Source organism: Pseudorca crassidens, chromosome 18 (assembly GCF_039906515.1).
Source record: "Pseudorca crassidens isolate mPseCra1 chromosome 18, mPseCra1.hap1, whole genome shotgun sequence".
Classification (NCBI taxonomy): Eukaryota; Metazoa; Chordata; class Mammalia; order Artiodactyla; family Delphinidae; genus Pseudorca; species Pseudorca crassidens.
In genome coordinates, this window is record NC_090313.1 from 1,561,409 (window position 1) to 1,576,382 (window position 14,974).

The 14,974-nt window shown below is 54.5% G+C and overlaps 1 protein-coding gene across 3 annotated transcripts; it reads right to left on the reverse strand.

The window, feature by feature from the left end:
- Positions 1-398: 398 nt before the first annotated feature.
- LAMP1 (lysosomal associated membrane protein 1) lies at positions 399-14,963 on the reverse strand. 3 transcript variants are annotated; one of them, XM_067713435.1, is made up of 9 exons: positions 14,767-14,963; positions 8,821-8,939; positions 6,759-6,975; positions 6,488-6,646; positions 3,002-3,186; positions 2,337-2,459; positions 1,742-1,808; positions 1,497-1,667; positions 399-1,275 (listed from the first exon to the last, which is right to left on the reverse strand). In XM_067713435.1, the coding sequence occupies exons 1-9, from the start codon at positions 14,816-14,818 to the stop codon at positions 1,136-1,138; spliced, it is 1,233 nt and encodes a 410-aa protein (XP_067569536.1). In that variant the 5' UTR covers positions 14,819-14,963; the 3' UTR covers positions 399-1,135. The 3 variants fall into 3 exon arrangements, with proteins under 3 accessions (XP_067569536.1, XP_067569537.1, XP_067569535.1); XM_067713436.1 differs by having other exon boundaries at positions 399-778; positions 8,821-8,942; XM_067713434.1 differs by having other exon boundaries at positions 8,821-8,942.
- Positions 14,964-14,974: the final 11 nt, after the last annotated feature.

Here is a 14,974-nt window from a genome sequence, read left to right on the forward strand (position 1 = left end):
CACCTCAGCGTCCCTCACGCGTCCTACCCCCCACCTCAGCGTCCCTCACGGGCCCTGCTCCGCTGAGCCTGGTCTCAAGGGACGGCTGCACAGTACAGGCCGCACAGGGCCACCCGCAGGCAGGCTGCACTCGGCCTCAGCAAGGCCTGTGGGGCCTCCGAGGGCGCGGGTCTCTTCTAACTGGGGCCCCAGCTCCCCCTCGGTGGCCGCTGACCCGGGGAACAGGTAAGGGCCTATCTCCCATGGGGTGATCTGTCCCCTGAGCCACTGAAGACTGGCCTTTCCTCAAGTTGCCACCCAGAGGACCAGCCACACGGCAGCCCCCCAGGCACACCCTGCCCACCGCACGCCCATCACGACCTCTCGCCGGGAGCTGACAAAAGCATGAGGCCCAGACAGACAAACAAAGAGACGTTTTATTAGCATCGTTACGGCAACGCGTCCCAGGAGGGGACGGTCCTCAGCACACAGCCCACCGAGCTGCAAGCGATGAATCAGAGTGAAACGATTACTGTACACAGTGCAGACAGAGGATCACCCCAACCTCCAACAGAAGACGGAAAATCACTTCACAAGAACGTAAACGCCCCCTTTTCTGTCTTAAGTGCCAGCTCTGAGTGGCAGCGCGTGGGAAGCCCCGGACCCGGCGCCACGAGCCCTGGCGCTCCTTACGCCTGCCCTGCGATCCTCGTTCCTACTCATCTCTTCGCGTCAGGCTCCCAGCCACCAGCCTTCCTCAAAGCATTAAGACCAGAGACTCCCTTTGTAAGGCTTACGTCTGAGTAAAAAGTGAAGACACCGAACACCGGACTCTTAAGAAGCCGAATGACAGCGGAGCCAGTGCCCATTTAGAAAAGCTCTTACCCCCCACCCCCTTAGAGCCCTACTTTGGTAAATATTAACGTTTAACCAGTCAGCAAGATATTTAACCCAGTTAGCAAAATTAACACCGTCATTTCCATAGTTACTCTTTTGTGCATAGTAAATGTGGCCGGATGAGCTTCACACTGGACGAAGCAGATTTGAAAACCAGTTTGCAAGGAAGGGTGCCCCCTTGGCAGCAACCTAAGCCCAGGGAAGGGCCCGAGGCTGCGCAGCTGCTGCTGGCCCGCGGCGGGCGCGGGTGGCCGGCCGGCTAGATGGTCTGGTAGCCGGCGTGGCTCCTCTTCCGGCCAATGAGGTAGGCGATGAGGACGACGAGAACCAGCGCTGCCAGGGCACCGCCCACGGCCACAGGGACCAGCATGCTGCGCGCGTCCCGCTGGCACTCCTCCACTGTGGAGACACACGGCCCAGCTGCCCACCTCCGCCCGCTGCCCACACGCTCCCGCGCGGAAGGCTCTCACCAGCCCTCTGTTCAAAGGGCGGCGTGAGCACACCCGCAGGCGGGCTGGAGCGCGCAGAGGCCAGGTGGCGCGGGCAGCGGAACTCGCGCTAACATCTCAGACTTGAAAGGGGTCCCCCAGCTGTCAGCTACCACGCCCTCGCCTACTCACCAGGCCCAAACCTGTCCCCGTCCACGTGGAACGCCTGGACCCACACTCTGAATATGTTGAGGAAGAACGCCTCGGTGACCTGCACGCGCTCCTCGGCGTTGCACTTGTAGGAGTTCCCGGCGGCGGCCTGCAGCGCCCTCAGCGAGCTGTTGGTGGCCCAGAAGGTGGGCTCTGCAAAGGCAGCAGGGGTGAGTGCCTTGGGGCACCCGCACAGGCATGCCGGCTTGGGGGGTGTGTGGTCTTACCTCTGGCGTCGGGCAGAGTCATATTAAGCTGGACTCCCTGCAGGAAAACCCGGCTGGAACTTGCATTCTAGGGAGAAGGCGACAATCACACGGTCACCGTCAGGCCCGGGGAGGTGGGGGGGCCGGTGATAAAGGTGGCCTCCCGTGCCCGTAGCTTCAGAAGGAAACTGCAGCGCGCCCAGCCCATAAAAGGCAGCCTGTCGTCTCGGGAACATGAATCCTGATCAGCTCCTTACAGACCTTGTTACAGAATCAGACTCTGATAAGATGCGGACTGAAGGAGCTACGTTCCAGAAAAGTCAACATCTAACTTCCTAGGAAAGTTGAACTTCATCAGGAGAAACCTAGCAGTTCACCTGCAGAGTGTACCACAAACACCCACCAGGGGCTCTTACTCCTTTGCTAACTGCACACGCAGCCCTTCCCAGGCAGGCATGAAGAGCAGAGGACGCAGAGACGCTGCCCCCAGGACAGGCGGAGGACAGCACCTGAGGCCCCGGGTCGCCCCTGCCCCGTCTGCGGGATAAGCGCAAGGCGTCTGCTGACAGACGCGGGTGGGGCCGAGGGTCCAGGAGGCAGGCCGGGGGGCCCTCACCATCGCAAACTGCAGCACCAGGAGCAGGTTCCCGCTGTGGAGCTCCAGGGTCACCAGCTGGGCTGCGCAGCTCCCCCCGAAGGTGGTCTTGTTGGGGTCGATGTTGAACTCTCTGGTCACCGTCTAGTTAGAAGAGCCAAGAGGTCGGCTTCCCCTCCCCCGGGCCTGCGCTCCTGAGGGGACACAGGCAGCCCCGAAGCAGCGGCTTCAAAGCCACGGTCACGTGAACCAAACCCAGAAGAAAACATGGGAAGTTCCCACGGGCAGAGTGTGGATGCCAGACGGTCCTCCTGGTACTTCCGGCTGCTTTCACGTCCCCGCAGCAGCAGGTGGCCCGTCTCCATCCCCAGACTCTCACCCTCAGGGAGAAACGTCATCTCAAGGGAAGAGTAGAAAGACAACCCAAGTGTCTGAGCAGTAAAGCGTCCAAGAAAATCCCACCACCTCCCAGGCCAGCACACCCGTCCTGTGGTGGCAACACACTTGAGGCTTTGGGGCCGCACAACAGCCTGGGTTGGGAGACTCAACCCTGCCGTTGCACATGCAGTGGCCCAGGTGGGACGGGGGTCCAGCTGAGCAGCTCAGGACACGCAGCACCCGCGACCCACCCCGGGACGCCCGGTCCGCAAGGCTCAGGGCGGGGAGAAGGGCTCCGGCCGGCCTACCATGTTGCCCCTTGTCCTGTAGGTGATGTTCAGCTGCAGTCCCATGCTGGCCAGCAGGCAGGTCCCGTTGGTGCCACTCACGTTGTACTTGGACACCGAGGGGCTCTCGGGTGCCGGAGTGGGCGAGGGCCGGGGTGGTGCCGTCGGGGTGGGCGGCGAGGGCCCGTCTTGCTCGCAGTGCGTCTCTGTGGGGACGGTGGGGTGAGTCGTGCCGCCGCCTCAGGACCTCCCGGAACCCTGGACCCCAAGCCCACCCTGGGCCCCAGCTGACGTTCTCAAGGGGCCCCGCCGCACAGAACACAACCTCCAGGCCTCCAGGCAGACGTGGGCTAACTAACGCTGCTCTGGAACCCTGGACGGGAGGTCACCTCAGCGACGCTCGACCTGGTCCCTCGTCCGCAAGGACACCCCCCCTTGCAGGACAAACCTTCCCCCCATAAGGTCAGAACAAAACCTCAACTCCATCCCGTGCTTTGGGGACCCAGGCCACTTGCAACGGCAACAATTCACATATATGTTCTCCGAGCTCCTGTGCCAGGCGCTGGGCTGGAAATGGTCCCAGAGACAGCAGCAGAGCGGCCCCAAGTGCCTGGCCTCCGCGGGGACGGACACTGGACACACACACCATCGCCAGCCCGGACCATCAGCGTGGTGCCCCCAGGAGAATTGACAGCGGCCCCGGGAAGGACGGGCACCAGACGGCCCTACTGGTCAAGGATGGAGCCGAGTCTCCGTGCCCGGGGGCAGCCAACTGCTGTGGGCACTCACCCGGGGCGGGCGGAGGGCCCAGCGAGGGGGTGAGTGGGAGCCCAGTGGCAAGAGACACAATCAGGAGATGGGGGTGGCCCCGGCCGCACAGGTCCGACAGGGGAGGGCACAGGGCGCCCCCGGAGGACACACTGAGGGTGTGCACACGACCCCGTCCCTCAGAATCTGACCCACCATGACTGCTTACGACAAAAATTTATATTCAAAGTCAAAGCTGACTGAGGCAAAAGCTGAAAAGTAACTGTACGTGTTCCACAGGGGCTGACGGGCCAGACACGCCTTCTCTGAAGGTTAGCGAACGTCCCGAACCCCAGGGCATCCGGCACCCCCAACCCAGGCTCTTCCTTTTTTTGTTTTTTTTTTTGCGGTACGCGGGCCTCTCACTGTGGTGGCCTCTCCCGTTGCGGAGCACAGGCTCCGGACGCGCAGGCTCAGCGGCCATGGCTCACAGGCCCAGCCGCTCCGCGGCATGTGGGATCCTCCCGGACCAGGGCACGAACACGTGTCCCCTGCATCGGCAGGCGGACTCTCAACCACTGCGCCACCAGGGAAGCCCAAGGCTCTTCCTTTTACCACCTTGTTTCCGTGGACAGTGGGCAAGCTTAGCACTAACGGTCATACACGATCTCCATCCAACTCTGACCCTTCCCACCGGTCTCCTAGGCCAAGCCACGGAAGCCCGCCCAAACCTCCAGGGTGGGAGCCGCTCGGGAAGCGGCTGGAACCCGTCCACCAGCAGAAGCTCAAGTCCAGCTTGCACTCCTTTCCAGCTGCGGACTCCACGTCCACCCCAGAGGACCGGGACACGGGTAACTCAGCCCACCCTGAGGGTCACCTTGCCCCGCCGGCCTTCACACAACTTGTAGAGGAAAGTGCATTATTCTAGAGAAGAAAGAGGGCAAAAAAGGGAAACAAAACCCAAGCTCTGGGAGGTGGGCTCAGCTGGGTGAGCACCCCCGAGATGCCTGGCCCCAGGGGCCCCGGCTGGCACTGCTGCCTCCCTCCTGGAGCTAAGCTGCAGGTAGACGTTGGGACACCGGTGCTTTTAAAAGCAGTTTTATCAGTTACTTATCAATTGTCACAGGACACAAATGACTAAATGCACAAACCACGTTAAGACAAACGAAGAGAACAGGCCAGTCTCCAAGTCCTTGTCTACCCGACCACTGAGCCATTGTAACGTGTGACCTGCTGTCTCCACGAAGCTCTTACTAACCGCCAGTCAGAAAACCTCAGGAGTTTAGAATGTGTGTGGGTGACAGCCCTCTCCCTTCTACCTGTTAACCAGCCTGACACCTACGGCAGATACCAAAGTCCCTCCCACAGAGGGCTCACAACCTGAAAGGATCACTTGGGGACGTGCGTGCTCCCCCGGGAAGGCCTCTGGGAGGCGGGGAGCCCAGGGGTGGTGGCAGGGGAGGAGGGGGAGGGGCGGGGCTGTGCGCCCTCCCAGTGCCCTTCTCACAGCTCTCAGAAGCTCGTGTACCCTGAAGGCCCCTGCTGGTCTCCCGGCAGCTGCAGATACTCAGATAAACCTGCACGTTGCACTGACGAAGTTTCAAGTGGAAAGAGACGTTCTAGCACGGCCCGCACCTGAGCTGGACTGGGAGTGAGACTCAAGGTTCCCAAGGAATGAAACCGTTAGTAAGGCCAAGCTGGGCAGGAGGTGAGACGTGATAAACTTCACTGAAAAGCAATTTCTGTTTTGAACTTCTAACTCTCTCAGAAGAGCTGACAAGAATCCACACATCAAACATGAAAGTCGGGAAGATGAATACACGTCAATCCTGTGGCGGGCCCGGGGCTGGCACCCGATCCTGCCGGACACGGGGGCTGCAGCGCCCGTCCCAACCTGGCTCTGCCGTGTGAGAGTGAGAGAGCAGCCACAGGAACGGGTGAGCGGGTGGTCACGGCTGTGTCCCAATAAAATGTCGCTTATGATCAGCAAAACTTAATTTTACATCATTTTCATGTGTTATGAAACGTTATTTTTTAACGTTAATCTATCAGCAAAAACACCATTTTTAGTTGTTGGCTGTACAGAGCCCAGAGGCCCTTGCCCAAGCCCAGGGCTGCAGCTGGCCGCACGGAGGGCCGTGGGGTCAGCAGGCACCCCAGCTGCTTCCGAACCACCAGGGAAGGCCGTGGGGCAAGGCTTAAACACAGAGAACGACAGTGGGGACACCTCCCCCCCCCCAAGGAAATGACAGTGAGCTGCCGGGCAGGATGTGGGGAACCGCAGTCAGAAAACGACACCCTCTACCACAGACTCCGGCCGGCACCCAGAGGAGCACTCGGCAGGAGCTTCCTGCGAGCCCTCACACCCTCCGCAGACAGGTGAGCATCCTCACTTCGCAGGTGAGGAAACAAGTGGTCGACTACCTCACCCGAGGCCACTGGGTCTGGTGGGTGCACCCCTGAAAGGCCCCCCTGGTCGCTCCCACCCCTGCCCCAGGCCTGCCCAAGCTGGACTGAGGTTAGGTGAGGTCTCTGTGTAGAGACAGCGGCTTGAGCTGAAGGAGAGCCTACAACCCTGACCCCATTAGCTCTGTAACAAGGGAAGAGAGAGGGTTTGAACTGCTTTGCCCCTTTAGCCTGTTTTAATCCACCCTCACCGAAAGGGGTAACCTTCTCTGAAGACCGAGGGGCAGGGGCAGCTCTCCGAGGACGCGCAGGGCTCCCCGGGCACCCAGGGAGCTGGGCCGGGGCGGTCCTCACCCTCCCTGCTGAAGCTGCCGTTGGAGAGGTAGGCCTGAATGGTGGCGTCGCGCAGCGTGACGGTCACGTTGTGCAGGCTGATCTGCTTGCCGCTCACACACCTGTACTTTTTATTTATGTCTGCCTTGATGTCGGTTACGGATTCCACAGTCTTGGTTTCTACACGAAAAAAAAAATCGATCTTTAACTCCTGGAAGTGCTTAGAAGCAATTTTAGATACTCCCCCGACCCAGTTTTTTCCACCCCATAATTGGTCCATATTGGTTCTTACCCTTGGAGCTCGAATCGGGGAAAATCCCTGTATCTGACAAGTTATAAACAAAACGCATCAGCCGGACACTGTAACGTGTTGCATTTCTTGTGAAATTGAGGGTCAGCGTATGGCCTCTTCCAAAAGCAATCACGAGACTGGAGTCAGAAGCATCTCCTTTGCCACAAGAGCTGCTATTTAATACTTCTGCACTGGCCGGCAGCTCAAAGGTCACGCTCTGGAACAAACATGATGACAGTGGAACACAATTAGGGTGCAGGTTACTAAAGGGGTTCAGAAACACCAAAGATCTGACACATGCCCCGATCCCAGCTCCATCTCAGATGTCACTATTAATGCATTCATTTTCAATAAAAACAAAAAACATGAAAGTCAATATTACATGTCAAGTAATAGACCAGAAAGTAACTCAAGTGCAAGACAAGGATGACCTAATTATTCACTAATTTAAAACTGTTCTTCATTAATATGATTTTCATTAACAAGAGAAGTAAAACTACAGTTATCTCAGTAAAGTGAAATAATTCACGCTGGGCTTCAGGATGAGCTGATACTTTTATCTGAAAAAGGCCAGTACCTCATGTTTGCCACAGAAAAGTGTATTTAAAGAATATGTCTCTCTAAACAAAGAGAAGAGGGAGTTTACTGCAGAATTGTCTGAATTAACTATTATAAGCAAAACAAACAACTACAAAACCACCAAAGCTCATCTCGATGAACCGGACTGGGTGAAGGACCCGTGGGAAGCTGTCCTAGCACTGTCCTGATGAACAGACCACGCCTGTGACAAAGACACACTGTGTGAAGTGGGAAGGCACACTACAGCAAACGCATGTTCCCATTTGTGTACGCGATTAGTATATAATGAAACAATGTTTTAAAAAATCCAAACAAAAAGAAGTGAAGTAGAAATTAGAATAAAAGGTGCCTAGGGGACTTCCCTGGTGGTCCAGTGGTTAAAGACTTCGCCTTCCAATGCAGGGGTTGTGGGTTCAATCCCTGGTCGGGGAGCTAAGAGCCCGCCTGCCTCGCGGCCAAGAAACCAAAACATAAAACAGAAGCAATATTGTAACAAATTCAATAAAGACTTCAAAAATGGTCCACGTTAAAAAAATAATTAAAAAAAAATTTAAAAATAAATAAAAGGTGTTTGGACAAATCTTTACAATTGGAGACATTTCCGTGGAATGAAGTTTTCCCTGCTTTCTCCTGTTCCGATAGAGACCACATTTATATCAAGACAGGGCCAATGAACTGAGGAGGCCAGGCAGCCGGCATGTCCAGAAGCTCTGAAGAAGCCACTCATCCTCCCAGCGGCCCTGGGCCCCCACTGCCCTCCAAGTGCCGGAAAACAGATATGGTGCCTTGGATGTGGAGACGGGTAAGGAAAAACACTGCTTCAACAAAGCACTGAAAACAAAATATAAGAGTATGTTTACAAGAACAAATGTTAAATGGAAAGAGAAAGTGAGAAGTCCACTAACAGGTAATTCACGGAGGAAGACTTAACAAAGAAATGCTGTTTATTTGCTAGGGATCTGGTAAATGCAAAAGGCTTTCTCATCCTGCAGAGGCGCAAAGCTGTTCTAACAAAACCGAAAGGGACATTCTAATCCAACTAGTACAGTGGCACTGCACCTTGAGCACCTGTTCACACACGATTCTTGGAGTGTAAGTTTACCTAAAGCAGATTCAACAGATCAAAAAAGCTATATTCACAGAGCTGTACACCAGGCATAAAAAGAACATAAGAAAACTTAGTTACAGGGGATGGGTTAGTAAATTAGCGTGATTAACATGATGAAGTACTACGTTGTGATTACAAAAGATAATCAAGAAGAAAACTGGAAAAATGCTCACAATAAAATAGTGAGCATGAAATGGTTCGTATAATATGACTGCATCCTCAGTATATAAAATGCATAGACTATTACAGGCACTAACAGCCTGTGAGACACAGCACTGTATAACATACAAGAAACACACACACGTGTAAGACTGTCAAGGCAGGTTAAATGATCCCACACACAAGCAAGGCATGAAGGGCCCTGGTGTTTCCTACCTTAGAACCGTTCTGGGTGTCATAGCTGGTCAGGAAGGCAGCAGAGAAGTCGGCCATGATACAAGCTGTCCCGTTGCCATCTTTCACCACAAACACAGCTGACACACCATGCACGAGGCCTGCTAACTCCAGGAAAGACAGAAATGACCAAACACCTTTTAGAAAATTTTGGTTGTCTACAGCTGCGGCAATACAGTTGTTATTAGGAAAACTACTTAAATCGCTGAAGAACTAGACACACAGGTCCCGCAGGTGGGGCTCAGCTGGGCTTCTGTCCCTCCTGGAGACTGGTCTGAAAATGTTCTCTCTAAACCCATCCCATCAGTTTGCCAACCTGTCATTAGCTCTTCGATGCTTTTCTTCAAAATACGTACCGGGAAGTCACAGGTCAATTTCTGAGTCGCCCCGGGCCCAGGCTGCCCACGCTCGTTCCTCAGAGGATCTCGGGGACGCGGGGTGGAGTCCTGAGGGCAGGACTCAACATAAACTAAATGCTGACCTTCTACAGAAACCCCGTGGACCCAAATCGCTACTTAATGAGAGTCGGCTCTGCTCTTGCCTCTCGTGGACTGGCGACGTGGCAAGAAAAGCCGCAGACCCAAAGATCAGAGCTCTTTGCCCGTATCCAGAAGGTCCTCAAAATACAGTAATTCCACTGGACCTGGCTGTGTGACCTCAGGACACCACTATGCCTCTGTAGGTATAGCCGCCAAGTGCCTGAGGGAAGGGGCGGAAGGCAGCTGTCACAGGTCCTCCAGCCTGGGAGTGGCCACCACTCTGAGCTAGTTCTCAGGGCCAGGGCCACAGCCCGAAACCCCGAGCAGGCAGCTTAGCAGCAAATGCACTCCGATCTGAGTCAGAGAAGGTAAGTGACAGCCACACACCTTAGCACAGGGTTCTTCACAGACGGGCAGGCGTCCTGACCACCCTGAAGCCAAGCAGCCACCCACCAGCACCGGCACCGCCACACTCCCAGGAACACACCTCCTGGTTCTGCAGCTAAGACCCCTGCACGCCCCTCGTCAAGCAGCGGCACCTCTGGCGCTGACGGCTCTAAGGGTACGTGTGACCCAGGCAGCAGGCTCCGAGGCAGCCAACTAGCTTCCATTCTCAAGTCCCTGTCGCTGACGTGGTGAAATGACTCCAGTGAACCCAGTTCACTTCACCCTTGGGACCGTCACCAAATAAAACCTTCAGAGCAACTACTACTTAAGCCTAAAGCAAACAGTATAGACAGAAACCCTGCATACCCTCCTGTAAGCCTCAGGTAAAGGAAATACCAAAATCTGTGTTCATAAAGACAAACTGCTACAAACGAAGCAAACTAGGGCAGACAAGAAAAATGCTGTCTGTTGTGCTTCGCAAATTTTAACCTCCGCCCACCCCCCGAATACTGCGGCAAGATTCCACTAAAGTCATTTCCAATGAATGAACGTTCCTTTTAAAAACCTAGAGAAAATCCCACAACTCATTTTTTAAAACAGCGAAGTTTTTTTTCTTTATTAATTAATTAATTTATTTTTATTTTTTTGGCTGCATTGGGTCTTCGTTGCTGCGCGCAGGCTTTCTCTAGTTGCGGCGAGCGGGGGCTACTCTTGGTTGTGGTGCATGGGCTTCTCATCACGGTGGCTTCTCTTGTTGCGGAGCACAGGCTCTAGGCGTGCGGGTTTCAGTAGTTGTGGCTCATGGGCTCAGTAGTGGTGGTGCACGGGCTTAGTTGCTCCGCGGCACGTGGGATCTTCCCAGACCAGGGCTCGAACCTGTGTCCCCTGCACTGGCAGGGGGATTCTTAACCACTGCGCCACCAGGGAAGCCCTACAGTGAAGGTTTTTAAAGACATATCTCTGAGAGTGATGGAGTAAGTACACAAGAGCTATAGAGATGCCAGCCAGGCAAACGCAGGTTCAGCAGCAGAAGCAAAAGCCTGGGCGCTGAGGCCAGAGAAACACCGGACAACGACCAGCTCACAGTGCACATGGGCGCCCCCAGGCCTGAGCTGCCCTCAACGGCCCGGGCGCTGGAGCCACAGGCTGTCACACGTGCCACAGCACAGCAGGTCAGGTAGCCACCTCCCACAAGGGCCCGCACAGGCCAGCTCCTACCAAGCCACCCTCCTATAAAATAGGTCCCTAAGTCACCAAAAAACGTTCTACTGACTCAAAGCACTTCACTAGAAAACACTTCATAAATAACTTCTCAGTCAATTTTTTCATTTAGTAAACATGCTGAAGGTCTGAGCTTTCAAAGGACAACAAACTAGTATTACTAAAACAAACTTAAAATAAGCATCAAGGACTTATCTGGCGGTCCAGTGGTTAGGACTCTGCGCTTCCACTGCAGGGGGCGCAGGTTCAATCCCTAGTCGGGGAACCAAGATCCCACATGCCGAAAGGCGTGGCCAAAAAACCCCCAGAAACACAAAACAAACAGCATCGGCAGCACTAGAGGCCCCCAAATTTTCCACTATTAAAACAAGAAACCAGAGCCAATTTTGGTCACGAGAAAAACGTCTACAAGAGCGTTACAGCAAAACACTGTAAGAGAAACACGTAACGAGAAAAACATCTACAAGAGCATTACAGCAAAAAACGGTAAGAGAAACACGCATGCTAAGAGTCAGAAATTAGTGTTTAACTCTATAAAAGACAACCCCCATCTCAAATTAGCTAGGATATGTGCAGTAATTTGAGGGGTGTCCCTCCCGAAAGCCAGAACCCGCACCACCGGGAGCTGCTCCCCTTCGGCACGGGCGCCAGACTCACGCCAACCTCTCTCCAGGGGTCCCGCAGAGGAACGAGTGGCTTATTCTTTCAAAACACTCCCACCTGGAGACACTCCAGTCTCTAAAACAGCTGCAGCTGTGGGAGCACGCCCGCCTGAGATGAGAGATCTCAGTCTCCGACAGACTCCATCACTGACTGACTGTGACCCCGGGCCCAGAGGGAGCACCACGCCCCTCGGTTTAGGACCTGTGAGACGGAAATGAGCACCAAGGGAGCCAAAGCAAGGGGAGCGCTGGGTACAAGGCATCAGCCTGCTTTCAGTGTTAGCTGTTACTATTGACGCGTTCAGTGCCACACGGCCCTCATCTATTGTTGAATCCTTGGTACCTGACACAAACCGTCAAATAAGCGTTTCATTTAACTAGCACCTGTAGCGCACCTTGCAGGTAACTATAAACTATGGTGACAACTTTAACAGGCGGACACTGTGACGATTTCCTTTCACAGATGTGGAGTCCAAAGCACAAAGTTAACTGCTGTGCTCGAGGTCACACAGCTAGTGATGGTGCAGAGCCAGATCTGGAACTGGGTCTGCTGACTCACAGCACGTGCCCGCCGAGCTTGCCATGGGCCGGCGGCACAGCGAGGTCCACACCTGAACCACGCTTTCTCTCCAGCACTTGGTAAGCAAGTGAATATGCTTCAAATTACGACACACTCACTTGCATGTGAGAGAAGCTGCCACCTAGAGGAACAAGTCAATACGTTCTTTGCTGAACCGTTTAGGAGAAATCACTTTCTAATTTCTCCTGGCTCGATTTTCTTGAAGCCAGGATTTTTATTCTTCTTAACCAGTGATACATAATCACCTGTAAAAACGTAAAGGAAAAAAAGAAAGACCACGGCTCCATCCCAGACACGGAGTCCCAGACTCTAGAGACCGGAAGGTACGTTTCTGAACCGTTTCTGAACCGCTCATGTGCACATTCAGTTAGGGACCACTGGACATCTCTTCCTGTACGTGCTGAGCACTGACTGTATGTGAGGCTCGAGGAAGACACAGGTGTGAAAATAATCACAACACAGCAGAACCAACGCTCCAGCAGAAGCATGTGCTGTACATGCACACAGTCAAGTCTTCCGGACGCAGAGAGGAGAAAGGACTAATACAGCCTGGGATGGATCTAACAATATAAATTCAAAATTATGGACCCAAAACATCTGACCTCAAATCTAGTGAAAAATTAGGTCGCCAACCTGGGCAACTGGCAAACTCCCACAAGCGAGGGTAACATTAATCAGTATACAACATTTTTTCAAACTTCCTAAGCAACAGTTCTTCATTCGGAAAGGGGAAGGAGGTCATCCCGGTGACAGCAACAGTCAAGAGCTCTGTTATGCAATATACTTAATCATATGTATCAAGAAGTTTCAGTTCACACTTGTCTATGCTTTCTACCAAGTATTAAAACACAAAGGAAACTTTACTTTCTAATTATCAAAGCAGGATGAATTTGTGACTCAGAAGTTTGAAATATTTTTAGAAAAGATGCTTTTTGGTGAAATTGTGCATTAAAATAGACATTTTAAACAGACCTAAATACAGGCTCTTAACAGAACTTTTTAAAAGTTGGATTTTTAACTGAACATAAAACTTAAAAGATATGATGGAATGGACATTAAAAAGCTAATTATGGGAACTCCCTGGCGGTCCAGTGGTTAGGACTCCGCACTTTCACTGCTGGGGGCCCAGGTTCAATCCCTGATCGGGGAACTAAGATCCTGCAAACCTCGTGGCATGGCCATAAAAAAAAAGAGAAAAAGCTAATTGCATGCTTACTCCAAGCTATCAATGTAGAGAAGTATGGATTTTTCTCTTCATTCAGGTGAGTTTTTAAAACATGAAACAAAATGTGACAGTTCTAATGCACGCGAGCTCTTCTAATAAAGAACAATGAGCCGCCCTGACACGACAAGGCTTGTCCCAGCAGGCCCTCTCAAAACTCATGACACCTGCGGGGGAGAGCAAGGCTCCGGGTCTGCGGCTGGGATAAGAGCACGCCCCCGCGCGGGTCCTGGAGCTCTAAGAACTCATTTTACGCAACAGGCAAAACAAAATCCTGAAACCAAAATTCATTCTGTCACAATAAAAGAACTTCAGAGTACGTATTTCGAGAATTCTCGGCAGGTACTTGGGAGACTGCTTCTGTGGCTGCTGAACTCAAGGGAGCGCCCACCAATGAGCTCCGGTACCTCTTTTCAGTTCCTGGCACTTTAATCTTCCCGTATCATGGGGACCAGGTGAGAAAGTGCCGCAGAGGGAGCTCCCAGTAGCCACAAAAATCAAACCACGCAGTGACTCTTGTTTAAGTCAGCACAATCCCTTTCTCCTTAGGACAGATAAATGACAGCAAAATTCCTCAATGGATAAAACACCGGCGCCCACGGGCAGCTCCCGAGTTCCGTGGGCCCAGCGCGCGCGCGCGCGCGCACACACACACACACACACACACACACACACACACACACACACACAGAGGCAGCGCTCCTGACTCACTAGAAATGGAGACGACCCTTGGGAGGCCAGGCCTAGCCCCCCCCTCCTTCTGTCCACTGTGGGCTCCCCGAAACTCTCAAGGGCAACTTTAAGTCATTATAACGTAATTAAAATTCACAAGGACATAAACACACGCGTCAGCGCTCTGTGCCATGCTGCTGGGGGCGAAGGTTAAAAGCCCGAAGGACGAACTCTCAAGGCCGGGGTCGCCGTCCGCCTTATTCTCCTGCGCGGACATCCGCGTCGGGCGCAAGCCGAGTCCCATGCGGTCCCGCGTCTCCGGCTGCAGCCGCACGCAGCCCTCCGGGGCCACCCGTGCCCCCAAATAAGGGCGCGAACCACGCCGCTCAGAAACCACCAAGTCACTGCCGACTGACCCCACAACCCGAGGGCTGGGACCCGAGGGCCGCGCCGGGCCCTCCCTCCGTCGTCCACTTCTGGGCACCTGGACCGACCCCTCCCCCCGCAGCCGCCTCGGCCGGTGCGGGACGACTCGCCTGGAGTCCCCGGGCCCGGCCCGACCCCAGCCCCGCAGCTCCCGGCCCCCGAACAGCCCCCCGCCCCTCACGCCGCCCCACATCCCTCTGGGCCCGCGCAGGGCCGCACACCTGCCCGACCCCTCACCCCGCAGCCCCTGAGCCCTCAGCCCCGAGCCCGGCCTCTCACCGAACAGCAGCAGGAGCAGCGGCCATCGCCGAGAGCCGCCGGGGGCCGCCATGGGCGCGAGCGGGAGCCGGGCGGGGTCGTGGGCGGTTGGGCCGGGGCGGGCGGGCCGGGGTCTGACCCGGCCGGCGTGATGGTAGCTGGTCCCGGTGTTGCGCCCGCTGCACGAAACAAACCCCGCGAGCAGCGGCGCCTTGTCACGTGATGCCGC